The sequence below is a fragment of the Camelus ferus genome, chromosome 16, assembly GCF_009834535.1.
Source record: "Camelus ferus isolate YT-003-E chromosome 16, BCGSAC_Cfer_1.0, whole genome shotgun sequence".
Classification (NCBI taxonomy): Eukaryota; Metazoa; Chordata; class Mammalia; order Artiodactyla; family Camelidae; genus Camelus; species Camelus ferus.
The window spans coordinates 44,891,972-44,919,190 of record NC_045711.1 but is presented as its reverse complement, the minus strand read 5'-3'; the positions used below and the strand labels follow the sequence as shown (position 1 = coordinate 44,919,190).

Below are 27,219 nucleotides of genomic sequence, written 5' to 3'. Positions count from 1 at the left end.
TGCCCTTTTCCATTTCTAGGCAGGGGCAGGGGTGAGAGGAGTTTTTTACCATTTCCTATAAATTATAGCTGCGGATACCCACACAGGCTTCTTTGCTATCTTTCAGCTGCATGGAGTCCCTGGGGTTCAGAGAGACCTCCGTTAATGCTCTAAGGAGGCAGAAAAGCAGAAGGTTTAAGAGTGCAGCCTTGGAGGCAGACCATTGTGTTTGAATCCTGGCTCCACCACTTACTAGCTGTGTGACCTCAGGCAAGTTACTTCACCTCTCTGAACCTCAGTTTCATCATTCTGTAAAATAAGGACAATAGTACCTTATCTCACAGAGCTGTTGTTAGTACTGAATGTGACAGAGGATATAAGGGGTTCACATAGTGCTGGCACATAGTAGGTAGCCAATAAATGCTAGTGATGATGACTGTTCACAGTCCTAAGATGTGAGTAGCCTTAAGTCTGCTGACCTTGAACTCTGCTTCTTCCAGCAGCTGTGTTACCAGCTGCCTCTCTGTTGAGTTCTGCTGCTCTTCTGAAGGTAGCACTTTGGTTCTAATTCAACCTGTTTTCCAGCTGCTTCTTGAATGTGTCCTTTGAGTCTTTTCTTGGAGGCAGCAGAGGTAGGAGGATGAGGAGGAGGGAGAGAGAGGAGAGAGCATGATGCTGAAACCCAGAGGCAGGAGGCCTGGCTCTGAGGCCCATCTTTGCATATCTACTTATAATCCGTCAATAGTTTTCTCTTTCATCACCTCCTTTTCCCCCCATCTATAGAGTGGGGGTTATCAACATGTGTAAAGTTTTATTCTTACTGGACAGAAGAAAAAAACTAAGACTCAGAGAGGTCAAGTGGGTTGTCCAGAGTGACACAGCTAGAAAGACATAGAGCGGAATTCAAATCCTGTTATGTGGGCCCCTATCTAGGACCTTTACCATTTTCCCAGGACTTCAGGCTCCAGGTGACCCTGGGAGAATCCCCCTCTCTGGCTCTCAGCTCTCTTGCCTGGAAATGAGGTGCTGGGCCTAGATCATCCCCGATGCCCCTTCTAGACTGGACTTCTTGTGCCCAGGTGGAGTCTGGATCTGTTTGGTCCTCAGATGTGGGGAACAAACTTCTCAAACTCTCTGGCTGTTGCTGATGGAAAATTTCTGCCTCAGCTTCACTGTGCCTTTGGAGTCTTGGGCCCTGGAAGCTGAGTGTTGTACTTAATTATTCAGAAACCCATATATCCTCTGTAGGCAAGAAATCCACTCCGACAGGCAAGAAATGCCACAAATTGTTTACTGCTCTTTGCTTCAAATCTGGACTGGGAAGCAGGGATTGGGAGGCATCTCTGGCTGCTGGAGGCAAATCCCTGTTCATTTTGGGGTGTACATGCTTCTATCTTATCCAGCTGTGTTAGGGGCAGGGTGGCCTATGGGTTAAAGGCAGGGGAGGCAGTCCCATGACTCAGGTTCCCATTCTTCCATAAACCTGCTAAGTAGCTTCTGGAGATATATTATCCCCTTGGAGCTTTCTCATCTGAAAAATGGGTTCACATATAGCCTGTTCTGTAAAGACAGTCAGGTTGTGAAGCTCACTCAGGACCTGAGAGAAGTCCTGAATTTGTGGAGTTAAAGAATGTTAGTAATGGGATTTACCTGGGGCTGGGCAGGGAGCGGAGGTTAGAAAGCAGCAGGAGAATGGGCAGAGATCGCTCTTGTTTCAGAAGTTTTCAGAGAAGTTGGATGCTCAGCTACCCTTCCCAGAATTTCCAAGATTTCTTGCTTGGGCTCTTGGGGAGATTCCACATTGTCTTTATAAGCAGTCTGTGGGTCAATATGGTAAGAAGTTGCTTTTGATTCTTCAGGCCAGACAGAAAGTGAAGAGAAAAACAAGTGCTTACGATGTGTTGGTCCCTAGACTGTAGACTGCCTGAGTTATCTATTCTCTTTCAGCCTCTTGGTGTGGCATGGATTATTTGTCTAATGTACAGATGAAGAAACTGAGGGTTAGCAAAATTGCTACTTGCACTGGGTCACGTAGAGGCAAATAGAGCAAAGATTTGAGCTGAGATACATGTTTCCCCTAGTGCCCTTTCCCATCGAAATGTGGAACATTATCAGGAAAGTCAACTTTCCAGGTGGAAAATAACTTGAATGGCATCCAGAGCCCCGACTCTCTGCACTAATGCAGCTCAGTCAGAGCCAGCTGATGGTCCTTGACCAGTCGTCCTTGTCTTGGTTTCTTGTCGCTATGGTTGGACACAGACCAGATGGTTGGTTTTGGAGTCAGAACTCTAAGAGGAGGGAAGAGTGCCCCTAGTGGTGGGGGTGTGTGGGCACCATGCAGCCTCTCACTATCATGGACACCTCTACCATACCCCTGCCTCTCCTTCCACAGGCCAGTGGACTCCTGCACACACGTGGCCGCTGGTCCAAAGAATTTCTCAAGCTGAGGTCATGATACCACTCATTAATCAATTCATTAATTCAGTCACTTTGGCATGTGTTTCACCTGCATGTAGTAACCCTGACTGAGTCAGGCTCTGAGCTCAGCTCTGGGCAGTGTGTGTGTATGTGTGTATACACATGCACTAAGACATGGCTGAGGCTCAGTCTCCCAGGGAGTCATCCTTGTGCTAGGGGCTGGAGTAGCAGCACATATTGGACAGAGCAAGGAAGGCATGATCAGTTCTTCAGCAGGAGTGGTGCAGAGGGGCTATCAGAGAAGCTAGCCCTCCCCTCACTGCAAAGCATACCTGGGAGATTTATTTCAAATGCAGCAAAATTCACTGAGCACCTACTGGGTACCAAACTCTGCCTTAGGCACTGAGTGAAGATTCAGAGAGAATCCAGCCCCTGTGGTCTCTGCCTTTGTGTGGTCAGTAATGCCCCACCAGACATCAGCAAAGTGTCTGTCCTGGTGGAGGTGATACTTTCAACCCATTCTTTGCTGTGTGAACTAAAGTGGAATGTGCTTATTTTCTGGAGCTGGGGGGTATGTCAGATGGAGCAAGACCAAGACAAGGAGACCAGTTCGGTGACTGCTGTGTTTGTCCAGGCAAGCAGTGACAAGGGTCCAGGGTAGGGCCTGAGCTGGGAGGCAAGTACTGTCGGTGCTCTTCCCAGGCCCCCTCATACTCGCTGTTTCCATGCGCGTGGACCCAACAGCTGCCGGCTGCCAGCTTGCAACCTGGGACTCTGCCCCAGGGCTTTCTCTGGCTACTGGAATCTACTCAGCCATCTCAGTAGGGTAAGTGAACACCCTCCACTAGTTATTCACAGGAGTTGGTGTATACAAACCCTAGCTCCCTCCCTTGCTGGGCAGGATTACCCTGAGGTGTGCTCTATACTGTCCCAGAGTCCCCCAGTTGTCCTCTGTGGTAACCTGCCCATAATATATTCTGTATTGGCTTCATTCCTTCCCTGTTTCACAGCCCCACTCTCCTATTGATGCTTCCTGGGGTCACTTCCTATATAAACATCTCACACTCAAATCCTTATCTCAGGATCTGCAGCTTGGGGAGCCTGACCTAAGCCACATGGCCACGGAGACAGTGGCACTTGTAGTCATACAGATCAAAATATGATACTGGGCAAGGTGCTCAGCCATCTGAGCATCAGTGCCCTCCCTTGTGAGCTGAGGGTGGTGATAATGCCATGAGGGGTTTTGAGAATTAAATGAGCAAGTGCTCCTGACCCATGGAAGATACAGAATAAATGAGAGCTATTACGATTATTATCTAATTGTGAAAAATTGGAAAACAACCGAGATGTCTGCTTATTAGCACAGTGTCAGTAGAGTGGAAAGGGGGTGGTGGAAGGGGAGGGAGGGTGGGAAGCTCTTAAGACAAGTCAGAGAGCCAGATGTGAGTGGAGGAGGATAGATGCCTGGGCTGTTGGGTTTCAGGCCCCGCCAGCCTTTGGGGGAGTTTGGCTCCAGGAGGGAGGGTCTTGATTTCCCAGAAATGGTGGTGAGGCTGGTGGGGGAGCTGAGGTGCCGCACTGGCTGATAATCCCAAAGAAATTTCCCGTTTTGTCATGAGTATCCCTGGTTCCAGTGTTCCGATCCCCCAAGATTCCGGTTTGCTTAGCCCCGGAGTCCACCTGCCGTGGACCTGAACCCCGGCACTCAGTCATGGAGCCTCATCTGATGGTTGCTCTCCCCACCCCTCTTTTGTGCCCAAGCTTCACGGGGGAGTATTTATTACACGTCAGCGTGATAAATGAAAAGTCATATTTTACTGTGAATTATCCCTAGCCCGTGCGAAGCACAGATCTATAGCCTGGAGAGTTATTAAGTGCTTACCACAGAATGCTATAAAATCCTCATCATTTTCCCCAACGGCCTCTCCCACCAGGGAAGGAGACAGGAGAAAAGGGGCAGCTGCCTCTGCTGTGGGAGGGGGACAGGGAAGGATGGCCTGGGGCCAGTTGGATTGCTCTGCTCAGGGAAGGTGCCCTGGGGTTCCTGGCTTCCTTGTGTTTGGCTGTGACCTTGTGTAAGGTTCTGGGAGGCCTCAGTTTTCCTGTCTGTAGACAGTGGCCATGGGCAGCAATGGTTTTAGAAGTTGTAAGCCACAAGCTACATCTGATAATGGCTGATAACATAAGGGTTAGTACTGTAATGACAAAGCCTGCAACAAAGTGAATCTGACTCACATTTCATGGAACTGCTGAATTAATTGTACAGTGCAGAGAGGCCATATAGTTTAGTTTTTTTTTTTTTCTGGTTGGGAACCCCCATGTATCAACTGGGATCGAAGCAGGAAACAGATGGCACACTCACATTAGGATAATTCCAGGAAGGTCTTAATAAAGGAACAATTTACAGAGGCGTGGGCATGTGGGCAGGGTGTAGGGAAACCAGAAGGGTCAGTGCAGTACCTCGGGGCTAGGAACAGCTATTCCCTGGCTGTGCCCCTCCTAGGGCTGCAAGAGGTGGGAAAAGGGAGCAGATACCAGAAGCCAGAGGTAGCCGGGCTGTGCGGTGCAGGCTGCTCCAAGGGGAGCTGTGATCTTCTGTCCTGAGGTCCTGAGGCCCCTGGTGGCCCTGCAGGGAGGGAGTGTGGGAAAGAAGCACCTCTGCACCTCTCCCCTCTCTGATGTCCTGCCAGGGATTCCATTGGCCAGGCCTGCCCAGAAGGCAGAGGGAGTCAGGCTGTGGTGGAGTCCATGCTGGACCGAGGCCAGGGTGAGGATGGAGGGTGCATCTGAGGAGTGAGTGGAAGGGACCCAGTCAGCCCTCCATCGTGGCCAGCTTTTGCTTGAGTATTTCAGGACAGCCTCCCTGAGCAGCAGGTCCCACTGTTGGGCTGCCCTAATTATGGGGGAGTTCTTCCTTCAGGCAAGCCCAAGCCAGCCTCCCTATCAGTCCTCCCCATTTAACAACAAATGCAGTAGCTGTTCGGCTGCATGTGAGAGTTAAATGGTAAACAGTGTGACTATAATAATACCCGTTTGCTTGGCATGAATTACCACGTTTTTACAACTTCTCTCTCTATCTTTGTTGATTCTCCTGTGTCCATAACCAACACCAATGCTGATGTTTCCACGAATTCCATACACCACTAAAGGCTCATGGAGGTCTGTGCTCTCACCTTGATGCGCTCACTGAGAGACTAATACTAGAATGAGGCCAGTATTTCATTTGCAAAGTTCCCCGTGACCTTGTGAACTTCCGTTTCCCTTTACACTCAGCAGGTTTTCTCCTCCTGGCTCTGAACCCCAATGGCATGTGCAGCAAGGCAGCCCACAGACGCCAGCTCTGACTGAAGCAGGGAGCGCACAGGGGAAGGGGACCTTTCCCAGAACCCGGAGTCCCTGCTGACCGTGTGTGCAGACAGTTTGTCCCTCAGACCCTATCTATGAGGTCCTTCGGATCTGTGAGGACCAGGGAGGGGCAGCGTGAGGGTCTTCGCCCGTTTCCTTTCCCAGGCACTTTCTTCCCAGCCGCTGCCCCCAAAGCCCCACTTTCACTGACTCGGAGGGTCTCAGGAATGGGGGGCCTCAGAGGTTTGACTGCCATTCTGATGTGTAACCCTTGAAAGCAGGCCAGGATGGTGGCCTGGTTTCTGTTTGAATACCTCCATGGGCAGGAAGCTCACCACATTTAAAGATGACCTACGGATATTTCAGAAGCTCCGATTATATCCAGTCAAGGAGAGTCCTGCCTGTTAAGGGCTTTACTGCTAATGACAGAGGGGAAACCGAAGGTGGCAAAGAGAGTAACAAAGAGAATAATAAACATGTGATTGATACAGGCTGTCACTGCTGTGGCTTCTGCTCAAGCTTTCCTATCTTGCTCTTGGGGAAGGGCTGGGATGGCCAGTTCACCTTCCACACTCCCTGATCCCCAGCCCCCTGCCCCAGCCTGGAGCTCATCAAATTTCCCATCAGATCAAGAGCTCCACAGGGCTCCCCTTCCCAGCCAGCTCTGCACTTGGTGGTGACCTAGATTAACCCTCCAGGCGGCCTCTCCCATGGCCCTGGGCTCCTGCTCCATGCTAGGTCCACTTCTGTCTCTGAGGCCCAGCCTCCTCTCAAAAGTCCCAAGCTTAGCCCTCCAGATTCACCCCTTTCCTAGGACTCTCAGTTGCTCCAACTCCTCTGCTCTGTCCTCTATCAGAAAGCCATGGGCTTCCAGACTGGACCCTTTCACTTCTGGGGGATGCTAAGACTTCAGGGCCTGAGGAGACAGGGGCAGAAGACGGAGGCGGCGGGGACCCATGAGCTAGTCTTCATAGTAAGTGTTTTGTCCTGTCAGGGAAGTACTGTCTTCCTCCCCACCCCATCCTGATCCCGGTGGAGCCCTCCCACCCTCCATCCACTCTCACTGCCTGCACCCAGGTGGCTGGCCTATCTCTTCTCCTGCCCATACCACCTCGTCAAAATCCTTGATGTGTTTACCACCTTAAAAACAAAAAAAAAAAAACTTAAATTACACAGATAATGCCTATTATTGTAGAAGAATTAGAAAATATAGGTAAGTATAAAGAAGATAAAAGTCATTTATAACCTACTGCCCAGAGATAACCACTGTTGGAATTTTGGGCGTATATCCTTCTAGACTTATATAAAGATACTTTTTCTCCCTCCAAGAATGGCATCATACCGTATATATTATTTTGCAACCTGCCTTTTCACTTGAAATATATGTGAACATTTTTCCACATTAATAAATATCCTCCCCAGCACTGTGGTTTATGTCTGCACAGTGTTGTGTGTGTGCATGGGTCACCACTGGGGTTTTAATTCTTAGGGTGCTGGGGAGACTGCCCTCCCCTCCTCCACGTGTGCAGTATGCCCTCCTCCCTGGTCTGTTGGCAGCTGCCCTATTTCCCCCTGGCTTTCCCTTTAGCCCCACTTCTAGAAGCTCAGCCAGGACGTGATTTGGGAAGTGTTCTTACTTTCCCTGCCTCCTCCCTCCCACTTTGCCTCTCATCCTTCTTGCATCCTCTATCATTGTTGCTGTTCAGAGGCTGGCCTGGGTTCTCCCGGTCTCCTGAGGCTGTGGTTGGTGTTTTGGCAGAGACTGGGGGCCAAGTGTTATTGGAATTTTCAGTTAATGGAATTTCTTATTCTCCCTTCCCTAAATGTTTGCATGTCCAAATTGCCCCTGTCTTTCAAAGGCTTAGGTCAGAAGCCACCTCCTCCAAGAAGCTTTCCCTTTCCTGAATACCCATGATATTTTGTCTTTACTCTTATCCTAGATCTACTACTTACTAGCTGTGTGACTTTGGGCAAATTACTGAACCTTTCTGAGTCTCAGTTTCTTCATCTGTAAAATGGGGATAATGCTGGCATCTATCTCATAGAGTTTTGCTTGGCAGACAGTAGGTGCTCCATCACTGTTAACCGTTAGTATTATTATGAATCTTAGCTTCTCCACTAGATTGCAGACTCCCTGAGATCAGGGCCTGTGTTTTTCTCAGTCATCTCCTGGTCTCACCTGTGCTCTCCATCCCCAGGACCTAATGCAGGGCCTGGCACCTACTTAGCTTGTATCATTTGTTGCATAAATGAGTCCAAACCGAAATCCTGATTTTCAGACAAGGAAACTGAGGCTCAGAGAGGGGCCATGGCTTATTAGGGTCACATAGCAAGTTGGTGGGGAGGCCAGGGGTCCTGCCCTTTGGGCCACTGCCCTTCCCACTGAATCTTCTCTGCCTGGCTGGCCTCTGTACTGACAGGTCCTGTCTTCTTTCAGCAGTGGTTAGCTGTGTACAGAGCTATTTAAGGATATTCTTTCTGAAGGATCTGGTGACTGGAGAGCTCTTTCTAATAGCCTGACTCTGTGGTCCCACGAGGCTAGGTATCCCTCCCACCACAGCATCCCCCCTATTCCCCTGACCCTCAGACCTCTAGCTGTCCCCTCCCACCAGTCCTCTGCAGGTACAGGAATGGGTTGGAGCCCTTGTACCTTCTCCTGGCTCCAGCTCCAGGCCCTCCCCTCCGCCTCTGCACCTGTCTCCTGGCGGCTGACGGCTATCATTAGGGGATGCAATTAGACTGCACACTTCACTACACATGGTGTTCGTGAGCCAGGCAGCTGGGGGCCCGGGAGTCCAGCATGACTGTGGGCACAGCATGGCATGGCAGAGCTGGGGTGGCAGGGAGACACTGTGCTGCCTAGCCCAGAGGTGGCTGAATTTCCTGGGGGAGGCTTGAGAAGTTCCACTGCTGGCTTCCAGGTGTCCGGCTCGGAGCTGAGGGGAACAAGGGGTGGCTGGGCTCTGAGAGCCTCCTGGGTGCAGGGCAGGTGGTGTGCAGTGGGAGAGGGGCAGTGGCCCATCTCAGCACATGGGCAGTGACTGCTCATCTAGTTCCTTGGAGGGATACCTCGGCGAGCGTGTATCCTGGCATCTCTGAGCCTGATGCCAGAGGTCCCCATCAGTGGAGTAATCCCATGGAAAGAACATGTGCTTTGGAGTCTGAGTCTTGGGCCTTCCATTTCCTTGCTGTGTGATCTTGGGTATATGTTATTTGACCTCTCTGTACTCCAGTTTTCTCATCTGTAAAATGGGGATAATAATAGTATGACTTCATTGGGTTGTGCAGTTGTTCATGTGCCTAGCAAAACCCCAGCAAACCCTGCTTTCCTCTCATATCCTTTTCCCCTTTAGGTACTTCCTTCCTATCAAAAGAGTGAAAGCTCTGAAGGCCCAAAGGAAATCAAAACTGCTAGGTTCTCAGGGCCCTGTCTACACCATGCCCAGCTAGGTTTACCAGCCACACTCTCCCCTGAGCCAGACTAGGGTCTGAGAGTTCAACCCCCTTTGTTCCTACTCTCTGCCTGCACTTCCCCAGGGGCCAGCCTGTTGTCATCTTGCTCATTCTCCCGTGAAATTACAGATTCCCCCCAAAGGCAAATGTTCAGTTTGGGGAGAGTGTTGGTTGGTGTCCTGGGGCCTTGGGAAGACCAGACTGACATCCTGAGCTGGAGAAAAGGCTCTGAGATGAGTCTTCTTAGCCAGGCCTTCTCTGCAGTGTAAGCCCCCAGCTAAGACACACAGATGCGGTCAGCGCTCAGGTGGCCAAGTCCTTCCCTTTACGAATGGAGAGAGTGGGGGCCAGCAGGTGCCGTGGCTCGTCCAGGGTTGAACAGTACAATGGTGGCTGAGCTGTGACCTGGAACTAGTTTTCCCGACTCCCAGTGAAACTCCTGCTGCTTCTCCATCCCGTACCCTCTATGTGTCTCTTGTAGGTCTCCAGACCCAGGGAGGATTGGGAACTGGGGTCTCAGCCCTCACCTTGACCCCTTACTTTGCAGAATTTGACTTCCAGGGCTGTGCATAGGGTGTGGTTGGTGGGGCTAGGCACTGAAGTGAATTTGGGGTGCATGTGGGCCACCAGATTCAGGGCTGAGGGCTTTTCAAAGGTGGTGGGGGATTACCTGGGAGTCCTTCAGTCCTTCCCTTACTGGAGCCCATCAGGAGCTTTCCTAGGTTCAGAGAGCTGGAGGCAGGGTGGGGGCAGGGAGGGGCAGGTGTTTGGAGATGAGGGTGCTCAGTGGTTCCTAAGTCCAGTGGAGCCCAGCTGATATTACAGAATTTCATCCTCAGTGTCTCATTCCAATTCAGAAGACATGAAAATGGCCCCACCTCCTTTGCCCCTGCCCAGGCTGGGGAAACAGGTTCCTAGGGGAGAGACTTAGCCTGATTCCTCTCCTGCCTGCCTGCTTCACGGACCGACCGGGAGGAGTGTGTTCTATTTCTCCGCCTCCATCCTGGGAGCCACTGGTATTAACCTTTTCCCACATAGCAGGACTGGTGCAGGGGTCACCCTCTAAGGAGATTTAGCATGCCCTAAGGGCACTAGCGAAAAATAAGACATTTAACTCTGATGGGCTTGGACATCACAGAAGCTTTATGTTTCCGAATTCAGTGCTATTTTTATTTTGAGTCACATACGGTTGGTGAGGGTAGGGCAATACCACACCCCTTCAGTGCTTGGTGCGTCCAGAGGTCTCACTCTGCCTTTGAACAGATCCATTTGAGGATCACTTGGCACTTATGAACCCTCTTCCCAGAAAATTCCCAGTATGTACAAACATTTGGCAGTTAATTTCAGACTTTGCAACGTCCCATTGTTTAGAACCCTTGCATTTGAAGGTATACTCACGTTGCTTCCCCTGCTTTCTAAAGCAGGGTAAATAGACCAGCCAAGGGGATGGAGTTGAGAAGTCATGATTTCTGTCCTTAGGAGTGCCTGGTGTGATGGGGGAGATATGTCCTGTCCTGGGGGAGCTCCTGGTCTCATGAGGTAGGCAACCAGCACCTTCTATGAGTTCCTGGGCCAGTGTTCATGGAATAAAGAGAAATAAACAATTATGGAATGACATAAACACACTGGGGGCTGAGAAAGGGCCAGAGGTAAAGGCTGGGCAATAGATAAGCATAATCTGGGAAGACTTCCTGGAGAAGGGGTTGAGGCTGTTTCGAAGGGAGGTGGTCAGATGGGAGCACGCCCAGGTGTTGGTGCAAAACCTAACCCAGCCGAGTTGCCAAAGAGGGCAAGATGTACCAACACATCTGCACTGATTTACAAGGTTCACCTTTAGGAACATCTGCTCGTTTTCTCCCCTGACAAAGGGAAACAGTTTCAAACATAAATCCCAGAATGGCTTGGATGGATTTTTCCACCCACCTCTCCCTGATTGCAGGGCCTGAGGGTGTAGGAAATGTGTTGTCTTGTTTATCACAGCCAAGCAGAGCTCGGGGTGGCAGGCTTGACAGCTTGGTCATGTGGAGGTGATATACAGAGGTTTGGGAGAGGGCCCTGGAGAGGAAACTTGGCATTCGTCCTTCAAACACAAAGTCACGTTCTTTCTTTCTTTCTTTCTTTGCTGCACAGGGATAGCTTGCTCGCAGCTCACTCTGCTGTAGAAGCACGGGCACCTGGAGAAGGGGAGGCAGGGGGTCCCCAAGGGAAGAAGCCAGTGGCCTGCCTGGTGGGTTAGGCCTTGATGGCCGAGCATCTGGGTGACCCTGCTTATCTGTTTTTATTTTTTTTTCCCCCATGATGTTCCATAGCTTTTTCCCCCATGTGACTCTGGAATTCTGTGCTGCTGTAGATTTATAATCAATGCTAAGGTCTTTGATTTAGGACTAGAACATTCCAGAATTATTTCTTAACTCAAGAAGTTTGTGCTTTAAAAAAAAAAAAAAGAATCATAAGTTCTGTAGGATTCCTTCACCCTGCACAGATGAGAAAGGATCTATTTCTTTCCCACATTCTGGAGTACCCGCCAGGAGAAAGGGAAGAGAAACTTCCTGGGGTGCAAATCTGCAGCTCGGAAAGGGGAAAACCCAATTGTACTTAATTCTTTAATATCCTCTTTATAGAGGGAACCCCAGAGTAAACCCACACCCAAACATTTTCTCCTCAGTTCTGAAGTTTAGCACATGATTCTTCCATCACTGGACCCATTTTTTACTTTGTAACTCAACAAGTGAAAATTGAGAATGTCTGGTCTCTCACTCTCTACCCTGGCCCTCATGGTTGGGACTGCTTATAGATATCTGGTGCATTAAACTTGGTTTTATGTTCCCCACTTTTAGAGTTATGGGAGCATGGTGATGGGGCCTCAGTAGCATCTCTCTTCTCGTTTTTGGGCCAGCCTCATTTGTTAGAAAGTCCATTCCCTCTTGTTATAGTAAACCTCTTTTCTTATTGGTACTATGAAGCAGTTACCTCCTAAATCCTTTATTAAAAAAATACATCATTTGAATACTGTTGGGAAAATAACTACATGAAACAAGAGAAGCCAGGTTATGTAACAATAGCCTGCAAATCTTAATGGCATAACACAGCTAAGGTTTACTTCTTACCTCTGCAGAGTCCACTGGGCATGTCCTCCAAGTGGCAATTTGGCCATCTGGGTTGCTTCCATCTCAGCTCAGTTCCACCATCTCCCCACAAAGCCTTCTTGGACATAACATGGAAAGAGGCTGTGGGGCGGCCAAGTACCGGCTCTTCTTTGCTCTGCCCTGGCAGTGACACACATCACTTCTACCCACAGCCCGTTGACCAGGACTAAGTACATGGCCTCGTCTAATTGCGTGGAAGTTGGGATGTGTGGGGCTCCAGATGGAATGTTTGGTGAGCACCACTGTCTTTGCCAGTCTCCCCCCTCTCCAGTTTCTCACTCTCAGGCAGCCTGTAGGGCCCACAGGACCCTGGAGCAGAACTGCTGGCCACTTGAAGGAGAACCTACCCTGGCATAATCGAAGTACAGTAGGACGGGTGGGAGCTGGAAGAACCCTAGAGAACATCTAGGCCTACCTGATCTTCTCCCTCACTTTACAGATGATTAAAGTGCAGCCCAGAGATGTTTAGGGTCACAGTTATGGTTGCAAAGCAAGGGCTGGCCCCAGTCATTGTCCCCAGGACCAACTCATCCAGCACTCCTATCCCTACACCCCCTCACAGCCTGGCCCCACTGGGCAGCTTGGGAGGGCAGGTGATGGCCTGTGAGCTCACTGGGGCTGTGCAGCTCGGGGTCCAGGGGCCCGGTCCTGGCCAGCCTCCATCGTCCGACTCCATTCATCCTGAGCGTGATGGCCAATTAGTCAGCGTGTGCCCTTATGCCGCCTTAACAACTCCTTCAGATGCAGCCAACACGGGCGTCATGTGGCAGCTGCGATGGACGGCAGCAGTTGCAATTAGCGGAGGAATTGGGGAAGGACAAATGTGAGGCTTTTATAGTCAAGCAAACATCAGAATTGAAATAACTGCTAATTGTGCTTCGTGTGCTTAACGTGGCTTCAGTGGGTAAATAATGTGCCCCTCTCTGCGAGTTTCTCTCCCCATTGTCTTTGGGGGCTGAGAATAAGAATGAAAAGAGTGAACCCTCATTTATTGACCACCTACTATGCTAGGCACGATTCTCACTGCTTTATGGGTGTCAACTCACCTGATTCTGAATTGGAAACTGAGGCACTGGATGGTGGGGTTTCTTGTCCGAGGTTTTATAGCAGTAATGGAGCAAACATTCAGTGCTCTTAACCCCTGTGCTTTGAGAACAAAGCTGGGTCTTCCTGTAAGGTGAGGGTTTCACTCCTGAAGTCCAGGAGATCCCAGGGGAATATGGAGCGAATTCTGGAGGTCCATGAACTTGGATGCAAAAAAGCTACATCTTTATTTTCCCTAACCTTAAAGCTGCAGTTGAGTATTTCCCTTTATTATGAATGTAGGCAACAAACCACAGTAGAATTAGCAGTGCTGGGGATTTGTCACCAGTAGAAATCATAGGCATTTCCGTATCATATCACAGTCGTCTTTTTTGCTCAGCACTACTTCCTGCCACTAGATCTTGCCATTTAATGCATTGATAAAGAGCCTCATATGTTTCTATGAGCACACATTTATTTTTAAAAATCTTCTGAAAATAACTGTTTTGCTATAACTGGCTTCCTTTGCAATTCTATATACTTTGTTTTATGCTTTTAAAGGCAGGATCCCGATGAACTTCATCAGGCTGCCAGAGGCAGTCACGGCACAAAGAAGGCCACGAACCCCTCTGAGATGGTCTCTCTGAGCCCCGCTCACTTGCTCTGGAAACCATTTCACCTGAAGACCCTGGGGGATGCTCTTCCCACTGTACGTGGAACTACTGGCAGTTCCTTGAACGTGCCAGTGCTTTCTCTTCCACACCTTTGTTCCCCCTGCCTGACCTGCTGCGCCCTCACCCCACCACATCACCTGGCTCCTTGGGTTTATTCAAGATATCTGGAGGGCAGTACTGCCCCCTCCCTGTGGGGAGGCCTCCCTAGTCCTCCAGGTGGGCTTAGGTGGCCTCCGTTGTGTTTCCCCAGGGTAAGCTCCAGTGTAGGACTTACCACATTAGATTGGCTTAAAAAGAAAGTAAGTTGACTGTGATGGAGCACTTTGGAGAGGCAGGCTTTTGGAACACAGGGTGCTGGCTAGAGGCTTGGCTCTGGGGTACATGGGCGCCTGCTCAGCTTTCTCCTCGGGATGAAGATGTAGCTCTATTAGTGCTGGATCATCTTGAAAAAGAATCTAGAGTGTCTGTGAATTCCCTGAAACAAGAGTGCAAAGACTGAAAGGGCTAAGTGTCTGGATGGTGCGGTAGCCCCCGGGCGTGAAAGGGCAGTGGTGTCACTTGAATGGGAGGGCCCTACTTCTGTAAAGAAGCTCTCTAGTTGCTGTGTGACCCCTGGACCCCAGAGTGAAGGATCACACAGGACGCTAAGGCAGTTCTTTTTCCTCAGAATGTGGGTGTCAGTGACCCCTTCCTGCCAACCCATAGCCTGGTATGCTGCAAGCACTGCCTGCCCCAGCGGCTGCAGGTGCTCTCCTGAGCAACTTGCCTGGAGGAACGCATTTAATCCTTCTAAGCTCCCTAGAGGCAGCACTGTTATCTTGATTGTGCATATGAGGAAACAGGCACAGAGAGGCTCAGTGCCTAGCCCAAGATCACAGTGGTGGAGCCAGGAGTGAAATCAGCAGCCCCCTGATTCAGCAGCCAGAACCCTGAGCATCAGACCTATCACATCGTGTGTGAGACACACACTCCAGAAAGACTTGTATAGTTCAGAAACCTGCATAATTTAAGACAAATCCTGACAGAGGTTGGTAGGGGTTCCTGTTTATCCACTAAAGTAGTGCGGCCGTGTGGTGAGCATGCAAACACAGTTTACAATTCACTGGGCCTGCCAGCTTCAACATTCTTCATGCTTAAAAAAAATGCTTGGGATACACATTATTTCAAATTTTGCATATAAAGTGAGACTTTATTAATGTCTTTATATCACAGTGTCAAATTCACATAATGCAAAATCTCATAAAACATGAGGATATCATGCTGCTGAGGAACTTCGGTTTTAATCTGTGAGGGAGGCTGGACTGTGAGCTGCTTCAGGGAAGGCGCATCTATATTCCTGCATGTCCCCATGCCTAGCACAGTGCCAGGCACCCAGCGGGCATTCAGCAGAGGGCAGTTAGATGAACACAGTCTAATTCCAAGCAAGGCAGTTCTGTTGGTTATGATTTTTTTTTTGGAGAGGAGCTACCTTTAAGGTTATACTTCTCAATAGTCTTGTTCATCCTGGACTTATCATCTTCTTCTTTTTTTTTTTCCTTCCTTAAAAAAGGGAAGAGACATTGGTAATTGATAATGAAAGGCGTGGGGACAGGGAAGAGCCAAGGAAGAGCAATGGGGCAGGTGCGCCTTCCTAAAGAACAGGGCTGTATGTTCAGGGCGTGGATGGAGCTTACGTATCAACCGAGGTATCTGCTTGTAGCGATGGAAACCAGCTCTGGGTAACTTAACAAAAGGGGGATTTAATTTAAGGTTCATGGGGCCCCCTGGATCCAAACCAGGAAGAGAGGCTAGTCTTGGGGACAGCAGGAACCCATGGAGTGGGAAGAGGACAAAGAGCTGCCCATTGCAGGCAGCCCAGTTAGGATGCTCCACCAGAGGGGACCCTCCACCTTTGCCCCCAGTACACACAGTTGGTGGCTTCCTAACAGGGAGGTTGGGTGCTAAAGGGAAGAGGGTGTGGGTGCTTGTGTGAAAGGGGACGTGTGCCCACCACTTGTATCACCAAATAATTAGTCCAGAGGGGACCATGCAGGTCAGCCCTCACTGTGTCACACGTGAGGGAATTAAGGCCTTGGCCTCACTTCCAGGTAGTGACAGAATCAGGGCCAGAGCGTCCTCTCCTGGATGCTCTCCACAGAGAGGGTGCAGAATTGTTTTTAACACAGTAAAAGGCCTTTAAGTCACCATCAGCCTTTATCATGATGGGTCAAAGACCCTCTAGCCAGTATGCCTTGATAGGGCCTCCCTCCACCTCACCCCAGTGCTCTCTTAATCTGGAGACTGTAGTGTCTGTGACAGCCCTGGAAGTGCAGGGACAGACTCCTGATCAGCCCTGGGGGGCGGGGTGGATGGCACTGTCACACCTGGGTGGGGGTAGTGTGTGGGGCTGGGGGTACAGCCACAGTGGCCCCTAGCCAAGCCGCCCTGCCACATTTCCTGGTGAGCAAGAATTAAGATGGAAGGAAGGTCCTGAAGGGAAAAATAAGGAGAGGAGGCATCTTAGAAATGTACAAACCCTCCCTTGTTGTAGGAGGGGCTTTTGGAGGCATTATTATGTCCCTTTATGTGCTACCTGCTGTGGATATATGATCCAAGGTGACTTTTATCTCCAGAAGGTTACAGCTACTGCCTGGCCTTGCCGACTCACTGGGCTTTGTCCTGGGTGGGGGTGGGGGAAGGGAAAGGAACCATCTACCACGTGGCAGACTTCTTACTTAGGCAGTCTCATTAATTCCAATATTTGTGCCAGTCCCATGAGTCAGCTAGGATGACTCCATATTATAGGTGAGGAAGCCAAGGCTTGGGCAGGTTAGGTGACCTATGCGAGCTCTCCAACTGAGAAAAAGTCGAACTCGGGGCTGGCACAGTGACCCTAGTTTACCTGATCCTCAATTAGATGTGCATATTAGTCAGAGTTCTCCACAGAAACAGAACCAGCAGTATGAAGGTAAAAAAAATAATATGGAGGTATATTTATTATATATAATAAATGAATAAATGGATAAATACATAAATAATATGCTTGTTTATTTTTGTTTATTTTAAGGTATTGCCTCATGCCATTATGGAGTCTGAGATCTGCAGTGGGCAAGGTAAGACCCAGGGGAGCCAATGGCATAGTTGTAGTCAGAGTCCAAAGGCCTGAGGGCCAGGAGAGCTGATGATGTAAGTTCCCGTCTGAAAGCTGCCAGGCTTAAGACCCAAGAAGAGCTGATGCTTTTTTTTTTCCTTTAATTTTAGTGGGGGACAGTTAGGTTTATTTTTGAGGCAGTACTGGGGATTGAACCCAGGACCTTGTGCACGCTAAGCATGTGCTCTACCATTTGAGCTATACCCTCCCCCAAAGAGCTGATGTTTTGAGTCTGAAGGCTGGAAAAGCCCTTGTCCCAGCTCAAGCAGTCAGACAAGAGGATTTCCTTCTCTCTTAGTCTTTTTGTTCTATTCAGGTCTTTAACTGATTGGATGAGACCTGCCCACATTAGGGAGGGCAATTTACTTTACTCAGTCTGCCAATTCAAGTGTTAATCTCATCCAGAAACACCCTCACAAACACACCCAGAACAATGTTGGATCAAATGTCTAGGAGTGCTATAGCCCAGTCAAGTTGACACACAAAATTAACCATCACAGTGTGGCTCCAGGGAAAGTTAGGGCACTGGGTCTTGGGCCCCATTTCATTCCCTCTCTGCAGAAAACTTATTCTGGAGGAGTGAGTCAGTGAGAATGGAGCTCAACCCTTCTCTCTGCCCTTGCAGAGGACGACACTTAAGCATTCCCAGCACACAGACAGACCAACCCCACAGGTAGAAGCCAAATAAACCCAGTCAGAGATTAGTTCCCATTAGGCCCCTGCCTGGGGCTGAGCTCTTACAGCTAGAAATATGAATCAGGGCTCCTGGAGAGGACGGAGTCAGCTGGGGACCCATAATTTCTTATCCTGGGACTGCACCAAGCCTCCAGTCCTTGTCTCCATCACTCTGGCAGTGCTGTCACAGGCCCAGTGCTTGGACTGGGAGCTGAGACTGACTAGATTTTGGGAAAGAGACTGAGGATCTCCTATATGCATTCTCTCTTCTTCTCTCCTCTTCCTCTATTAGAACCCGGTATCTGGCCACCCAGGACAAAGACTACATTTCCCAGCTTCCCTTGCAATGAGGTACAGCATGTGACCAAGTTCTGGACAACAGAATGGAAGCAGAAATGGTATGTGCAATTTCCTGGAAGTGTCCTTATAGGGAGGAGTGACCTCTCTTCCCCAGCTTTTCTTTTCCTGCTGGCTGCAGTGCACATGTAATGACCAGCACTGGGGCAGCCACATTGGGCCAAGAGGTGGACTCAGGAGAGAGGTTATGGAGCAACAAGGTAGGTGGAGCTTGAGTCTCTGACACTGAAGGTACCATAACAACCCTGGACCTCCATCTGGAAAGTTACAGCTAAACCCAATCCCGATTTTTATAGTCCCTCCCTTGCTGTGCGACTGGGGCAGTGGCCCAGGCTCTCTGGACCTCTGCTGGTTGTTGATACTGACAGCTGCCCATGGTGTGACCTCCGACGTAGGGGGTCAGCGGTGAGTGGGCAGTAAGGAGATTTCAACTCCAAGGAGACAGAACACGGGGAGCCCTGGGACCTTGGTCCTTGTACCAAGGAAAGTTCAGCATTAGCCGTTTGGGAAGAAGACGGTGTAGTGAGAGGAGAGGCAGCTTGGGACGGGTCAACCCTTGGCTTTGCTACTTGCCAGGCAAGTGACCTTGGGCAAGTTGTTTTCTCTGAGGCTCAGTGTTCTTGTCTATAATGAGGACAATGATACTGACTTCACTGATTGAGGATCAGAGACAGTGTTTGTAAAGGGCCTGTGTGATGAGATGTTCTGTGAGCTGTAGCTGTAATTTTTATCATTGGTTTGAGGGTCCAGAGACCTAGATTTTTGTGTGTGACTTTGTGATCATGGGGAAGTCATGTAACTCTCCAGACCTCAGTGGATTCAGTTGTAAAATGGGGGGAGGTTCTTTCCAGACCTGCATGAATTCTGAGGTTCTTTCCAGCCCTGATATTCAATCCAGTCCTCCTTGCCCTCATTTTACAGATCATAAACCCGAGGCTTAATGTGGCAGAGACAACTTGCTGTGTTCCCCCTCCACAGTGTGGAGTTACTGTGGGGAAGCAACTGCCCGCACAGGACTGCATTTCCCAGTTTGCTTCTCATCGATAGCATGTGACATGAAAGGATGTGTGCCACTTCTGGGCCGAGGCGGTTAAGGCATCCATCCTCTCTCCCCCAGCTGCCAGCCACGTGCCCAGGCCCACAGCGACCTTAGAAGCTGCCTGTTGAGGACAGCACAGCCTGATTGTTGGTGGTATCCTGTGTGACAGTCTGGTTCTTATCATTTAGTTTGCCAATTCCTTGAGAGCCAGGACAGTGACTCACATTCCTGCAGGTTCGTGACACCCAGCATCTGTTGCCTCTCATCCACTCTCTGTGGATGACCTGCAGGGACCAGGCACCGACTAACAGAGACTAGTTAATTTGAACTGAGTATCTGCAGGTTGCCCACCTGAGTCCTGCCAGACTGAATGATGTGAGAAACCCCACAGATCAGCTTTCTCACATCCTTAGAGGTCCCTGTGAGCACCCCAAAGCAATAGGCAAGGAAACAGTGGGGCTAAACTCTTGGAAAGGGGAAGGCTGAATAGGGCAAGAGCCAAGGCCAGGTGAGTGTGGGAAAGGCATCTGTGAAACAGGGGTGATGATACTTTGTAGAATTGAGGATGGAGATGTGTACTGGGACTGAAGCCCTGATCTGAGTGCATCTCTGCACCCAACTTGTGTGTGACTCCATAGAAGTCCAAGGTCACTGGAGAATTGGTGACAGGAACAGAAACTGGAACCCAGGCTCCTCCACTCCAGCCATGGATGGGCTCTTTCCTGAAACACTGCTCCTTTTCTCTGTCTTCCCTTGAAGCCTGGGCATCTCTGATTAGGATGCTAATGGAGGGAGGCGGCTGAGGAAGTGAGGGAGCTGTAGAGCAGGAGAAATACCAGGGGGACTGGGGAGCCAGTGGCTAACTAAAGACTCCATGTCAAAGAGGAATGCCAAGTAGGTAATTTCCATGCCATTTGAATAATGGGAAAACGTTTACCATTTCTCAAGTTTGCTTGTTGAAAAGAGAGAGGGGAAAAAGAAAGGAGGGGAAGAAGATCGTGGCTGGAGGGGCCTCTACATGCTACTGAGGGACGTTGGGGTTGGCACAGGGAGCAGAATTGCTCCAGGGAGAGGGAGAGAGGCAGAGAATAGAGGAGGACAATTTTCTGCCCTTCTCCCAGAAGGTCCTCTGAAGTTCCTTGAACTAGGAAGCTGGGGGAGAGGGCAGCTAGTCAGAGTGGTGGTCGTGTCTTAGCATTGTTGAGGAAAGCCCTCCTTGTGGGTGCACTGCACTTCACAGTTTGCATCCTTTGTCCCACTGGATCACCACGACAGGCGGTGAAGTAAGCAGAGAAGGGGAGATGATGATGATTCCTAATTTAGAGGTGAATAACTGAGCCCCAGAGAGCGAGAGTGAACTACTCAAGGACACATCTGTTTACTTACTCACTCATTAATTCATCAGAACAGTTTATTGGGAAAAGACTACTTGCCAAGCCCAGTGCCTTGTGATAAAGGCCTGTGCGTGAGGAAGATACAGCCCTGCGCTCAGAGAATGCAGCCTTGAGAGGGAGGTGGAGAGGTGAACCATGTATCACTAGGTGCTGTGGGTGCCAGGGGCAGAGGGACTGAGCCTGCATGCCTGGGGCCATTGGGTGCTTCCCAGAGGGGCAGCCGTTACGCTGAGGTTTCAGACAGGAGTTTGCCAGGTGACTAAAGGGAGGAACTTATTCCAGGTTGAGGGAACAGCATATGCAAAGGTATGGAGTCCCAGGAGGGCTCTTCTTGTCCAGGGAACAGTGAGAAGCTCACTGTGGGAGGACAGTAGGGATTGTGGGGTGGGGCAGGGGTGGGAGTTGTGGCTGGAGTACTTGGTGGGAGAGGGTTGAGAACACGGGCCAGGCCCCAGACAGATTGTGGAGGGCCTGTGCCTCACTAGGTCATGGGACCCTAGGGAGTGGCTCTGCAGGTGCCGGTGGGACATAGATCATTCGATGGCCACTGCTGCTCTCTTTGCTGTAAACCAACCCTAAGGACCCAGTCTCTCAGCCTAGGCCCCTGAGCTCCTTTAAGTCCTGGGGGCCCATGAGTCAAAAGCCAAGCTGTGGGGCAGAGTCCCTGCTGCCCTGGCCTGCTCCTTATTGCATCAGTTACCTATTGATGCATGACAATTACCCCCAAACTCAGAGGCTTAAAACAGCAAACATTTATTATCTCTCACAGTTTCTCTGGGTTAGACGTTTGGAAATAGCTTAGCTGAGAGCCTCTGGCCCCAAGTTTGAAATAGTTAAGACGTTGGCCCAGGACTACAGTCATCTGTAAGTTGGAGAGTCCACCTGATTCCAAGATGGCTCATTCACATGCCTGGCAACTTCCTGCTGGTGTGGTTGGGAGGCCTGAGTCCTTCACCACTTGGACTTCTTGGAGAAGCAGGGCTGCTTGAGTGTCTTCACAATATGGTGGCTGGATGGAAGTGGCAGTGTCTCCGATGACCTAGCCTCAAGGTCACACGAGGTCGTTTTGTCATATCTGCTTCATCACACAGTGTGTGAAGGGACTAAACAAGGGCATGAATCTCAGGAGGTGAGGATCATTGGGGTCCATCTTGGGGTCCACATAGCACACCATCCTCCCGGCAAGAGCCAACAGTAGTCCTGTAGCAGGACTAAGAAAGCTGGGCTTCCCTACAGAAGGAGGGCAGGGCCTTCCTAGGTTGTTAGGACAGGTCAGGTCTCAGCTGGCTCTGCCTCCAACGTGCGGTGTGACCCTGAGCAGTTTCCCAAGTTCCCGGGGCCTCTGTTGGACATCTCTGCGGTGTGGGAAGAACTTGCTCTGCTTGTAGGTCTGGGAAAGCAGACAGGACCCAGTTTCTGAAGGATGGATGAGAACTACAGAATGTGGAGTCTTCCCTCTTCTCATCCAAATCCTGTTTCTTCACACTGTCATATATAATCAGTTTTCCCGGAAGTCCTTGCAGCAATCAGTTTGCATAACTACTCAAATAAGCACCATTCTTTCTTTGAGCTCACCCTCGGTTCTAAATCTCCAACTGGCTTCTGTGCAATTAAACCAGCATGGGGCTTCCTTTTCCTCCCTGCACAATCACTTGGCTCCCTGGATGCCTTGGAGCAGAGGCATCCTGTGTCCGCTCTGCTCACCTCCCTCACGTTACCCTGAGTTCTGTGTGGCCAACACTCAGGGCTCAGGACAGGCTAGCCCTCCTCTCCTCTCCTTCTCACCTTCCCTTTGGTGAGAGGGTAAGGGCTTGGTGGGGAGGGGATCAGGGTGTCCGAGCCAGAAGGGGCCTTGGGGATATTTTACAGATCAAACTCAGAGAGGGCCAGTGAGAGCCCAAGGTCATGCAGCAAGTAGGCAGCGACATGGGCTAAGAACCACGTCTCTCAACCCCCCTGCAGAGCTCTTTTGGGTCTCACGGCTGGACATGCCCAGGAGGTGCTCTGACATGGTTACTCCAGATGCGCCCTGGGTCACCGTGGCTTTGGCACCTCTGTCTCTGAGAGAGGCAGGGCCGGTGCCAGGGTGGCATGGAGTGAGAGTGCAGCCAGAGTGGAACAGCCAGACCCGCACTTGATGGGCACTGTGGAGGCGGGTATTTACAGAAGGATAAGCAGTGGACCAAACCTTCAAAGACTCATGTTCCACGTAGGAGCAGAGCAAGATATCATCAGGAAGTTAGTGCAGAACAACCTAGATTCCATGCACCTTGGGGGCCTGAAAGGACTCTGAAGTTTGGCTGAAATCTGAGAGGCTCCTGTGAAGGGGAGGGGTGAGCTCCCAGCCTGTAGAACGCAGAAATGGACCAAGCCAACAAGAGATCAGGAGGCATGGAGCTACTCAAGGGGCCGCCTCTCCCACCCGGCTGCGGACCTCCTTTGTGCTCGCAGCAGAGTGGGAGGGCCCCCGTTCTCTCTGGCCTGGACCACCAACCTGCCCTGCAGTCTCCAGCCAGTGCTTCCTCGTCAGTCTCTGAGGTCCTGCAGGTTGGCCCTGCTGAGTCTTCTGGTCCTTTTACTTCTTCCTACGCTGCCCAGTGGGGTGAGATGTACAAGCCCACTTCTTCTGGTCAGTTGACTCAGTAATTTCCAAGCCTTCATTTTTGGTCATTCCTCTCCCCTGAAATTGTCTTCCATTGTGAGCTCAGAAAGGCAAACTCATTTTAATCTTGGCTTAAGTAAACCTAAATCCTAATGAAAAAAAAATCTGCTAGTGCTAGGAAAATGTCATTCTAGGTGCCCAAGAGTAAATGGCTTCTGAATTATTCAAAGTCTAAATTTCTGTTTCCACAGACTAGAAACTCCCCAAGGGCAGGGCTGCATCTGGGTCACCAGATGGTGGGCTGAGGGCAGGAAGTCACATGTGTCTAGGGTCTGTTTGTGTCAGGCATTGTACCTTTGTGTGTAGTTGAATGTTCCTGGTGTGGTAGAATTTCTGTCTCCATTCCATAGCCAAGAAGGCTGAAAATCAGAGAGGGGAGGCACTTGCCTGAGGTCACACAGCCATATGTGGCAGAGATGGGTTTGAAAGCTGGGCTTAGGTGACACCAAAGTCTAGGTGCTTTTCCTATACTGCATAGCCAGGCAGGATCTTGCTCCCCACCCCTAACCTCTGCAGTTGTCAGCCTTGCCAAGATCCTCAAGATGCTGGTGAGAAATGGGGCCCCCAAGGCAATCAGATTTGCCACCTGCAGTTGGCTGGGTTAAAGAGAGATACTGACACTAATTGGGGAGCAAGAGCCCCTGCATCTTTATTTCCTGTCTTGGCTGCTTGGCCCAACAAAAAGGCTTTGTCTTGGTTGGCTCAATGACGGCCTCTTGTCATGCCCTTCCTGCCTCCTTCAGCCTGCCTCCTTTTCAGAGCTTGTATGAAATAGGGCTCCCCCATTCCCTGTTGCCATTTCATACAGTGCCACAGACAAGAGACCAGCCACCAACTAGCTGTGTGATCTTGAGCAAGTTGCTTAACCTCTCTGGGCCTCAATTTCTCCACCTGCAAAATGATGGTAAAGGTTGGATCCGATGGTTGCTAAGTCTTTGTGATGACTTCCTTCCAATCTTGACAACTGGTATGGGGAAAGTTAAGGTCAGGGCCACCTCTGTACTCAGGCTGCAGTGATGCGGGACATCACCAAGCAGAGGCATCTTTATCCAATCAGATTATTGTTAGAAAGAGATGCTATTTGCATATAATTTGCACTTTCCTTTAATGTCGGAATGCTCTGACATACCCACCCCGACTTCTCCCTCCCTCTCTCACTTCCTCTCACCACCTGCTTTCTACCCCCCATCCTCCCACCCCACATCAGCTTGGCACTGTCTTGCCTGATTGTCTTGCTCCAGAAGAATGACTGAGTTGGCTGAGAAGGCCATGCTGGGCCTCAGCTGCAGCCCGTGCCTGCCTTTACAGTGTGACTCAGCCTGATAGCATCCATTACGCTCGGAACTGTGCAGTGTGACCCTCATATTCAACTCAGGGAGGCTGGGCTAGATGCCCCAAATTCCAGAGTGAAGTGGCAGAGTCAGCATTCAACCCCCGTCTGCCCAGCTCTGGGACCACGCTGTCCTCACTGCTCTAGGCTGTTTGCTTGTTTGGGGATGTGTAACAGGGCAAGAGCAATGGCCTGGCTAAAGATGATGACAATGGTGATGAAGATGATATTAGGACTGTTACTCAAATTGTGGTCCATGGTCTAGGAGCATAGGTGTCACTGAGAGCTTGTTAGAAATCAGGCCCTACTGCTAGCCCTATTAAATCAGGATCTGCATTTTATCAGGATCCCCGAGAGATGGTGTGCACCCTAGAGGCAGAGAAGCACTGCTCTAGAACTCTGCCTGCCTCACTGGCTTCTAGGTTCTAGAGCTATTTGATGCTTTCTGAGGGTGGAACCACACATCAGACCCAAAAGAGCCCCCCGACGTCTTTAAGGCTGGCCATTTCATAAACTGTGCTCTTTGAAGCACTGGGGTTCCCAGAGGTGTCTTTGTGGCTTCTCTGATGCAGGCAGTTCTCAAGCTCCCTTGCTCACTTAAACACCTACCCTTGGATTAGGTTTATAAACTTTTCATGAAATGCAAACTTTTCACTGGATTGAGGTGGGATTGTTCTGGTCTATTGGCTTAAAATTTTTTTAAAAACATGTCTTATTCCATCCTTCTGTTTTACAAATGAGGAAATTGATACTCAGAAGCAGGGACCTGCTCCAAATCACACAGAATCTGAGACCAGAATCCAGCTATACCAGTTAGGATTGTTTTGGGCTGCAAGTAGCAGCAAAGTTGACTAACAGAGGCTTATGGAAGTAAAGAGTTTGTTTCATGTGACAAGTTCAAGCATCAACTGCTCAGGACTAGTACCATGACCCAGGCTCTTCCTGTTTTCCATTTTGTCCCGCTGCAGACACCTCCTTACCCACTACCCCGCCAGCCTGGGTCTTTTACCCTCATGGCAGAAGATGGCTGCTACTGCTCCATACTTTACATCCATATTCCAGGTGGGAGGAAGAGGTAAGGATGAACTGCAGAGGGCATTCTAGTTAGTTGTGTCTTTTTATTCAGGGAAGGATTGCCCTCTCCTGAGGCTTCTATTTATTTTAGGCCAGAACCAGGTTACATGGCCACCCCTATAGCTGGAAGCTAGTCGGGAGAAGGGGAGTGGGGAATGGGCTTGAGTTAAAACATCTGATGGTGAATGTGTCCCTGTGTAAGGATCCTATCCTGGTATCCTGAGATTCTTCAGGGTCCCAGAATTGCAGCCTTTGGGGTGGGGTGGGATGTGTTTGAATCAGAGAGACATCTGCTCAAACTTGGGGCTTAAATCTCCCATCATCCTAGTAGTCCTTTCTGGCATCCTGGTGGTATGGGGGTAGAAGCTTTGCTAAACAAAGATCTATATACCTTAGGGCTTGGGGACAGAGGAACTGAATTAGAGTAAGAACTGCAAGGGCTAATTCTAATTCTCTGACTATCTTCACTGCTCACAGCCCCTAATGAAAACATGTGTAAGAAACCTGCAGGGTTAATTTTGCTGAAAAAAAATTCCAGTAAAGCGCCATTAGATTTTTACATTAAAATTAATGTAATGGATGCTTAAAAGCCGTGCTAATTAGGCTTTGTTATTAACAGGAATGTCAGGTGGATGGGATCTGGCCTGAAGCTGACATTTTTGGGGGCCACCTATGGGAGATGGGTTTGTCAGTGGTCTGGAGGTATCACACCATCTGGCCTTAGCAACCCAGCTCCCACTCACGCCTTGGAATGTCTTTAGTCACTTAAGTTCATTTGCCTGGAACTGGAATATTCTCTTTACCAAGATGACAGACAGCAAACTCCATTTTCTGTTGGTTTTTATTTATTTACTTGTCACATTTCCAGATTTTCCCTTCTGTGAGTCATCCTATTGTTTCTGCTAGGGGCAGGGCTCTGATGGGCCATCCCTGTGCTCATAAGCCTTTGATAGCTCCCCATTGCCTATCAGATAAGTCTAGAACCCCTGACTCAGCATTCAAAGCCTTCTGGAATTTAGCTCGTATTCACCGTTCTGGGCTTGACATTCCTTTCCATGTGTACCAAGGGCTGGCTCCTCCCTGAACTGGGCCTTCCCAATTCCCCTTAACTTTGGCTATAACCCCCACACCCTATCATCTTGGCCTTCCAACACTTGTGTTATTGTCTCTATTTTATAGATGAGGAGACCCATCCTCAGGCTGTCAGACCCCTTACCACTCAGACTCCCTTACATAAAGCACCTGGCAGTTTTGGGTGCTCAGAAAATTCCTATCTCCACTTTTCTCCCTTTTCTTCAACCTTTCTGCTGGGCCACGTAGGACATCTTTAGGGTGGCTACTTGTCCTACACCAGGGTTTGGAACTTGGGGATTCCAAATGCCACATGACATTTTGGAAGCGGCTCTGTTTGGGAAAGGGGAAATGTACAAAGCCAGGATGAGCAAGGGAAGGGAAGACCTGGGCCCCTGCTTCTTCCATCATCCTAGGCCATCTGGGCCCAGGCTATGTACTGGACACTG

General features: G+C 49.9%; 1 protein-coding gene across 10 annotated transcripts in view; it reads left to right on the top strand.

The window, feature by feature from the left end:
• CCT6B (chaperonin containing TCP1 subunit 6B) overlaps positions 1 to 27,219 on the top strand; it is a 271,495-nt gene that overhangs the window by 94,711 nt on the left and 149,565 nt on the right. For all 10 annotated transcript variants that reach the window (XM_032457738.1, XM_032457736.1, XM_032457739.1 and 7 more), the window contains exons 15-16: positions 17,085 to 17,130; positions 18,136 to 18,241. In XM_032457738.1, coding sequence (XP_032313629.1) covers positions 17,085 to 17,113 — 29 coding nt within the window. In that variant the 3' untranslated portion in view covers positions 17,114 to 17,130; positions 18,136 to 18,241. The remainder of the gene's footprint in view (positions 1 to 17,084; positions 17,131 to 18,135; positions 18,242 to 27,219) is intronic.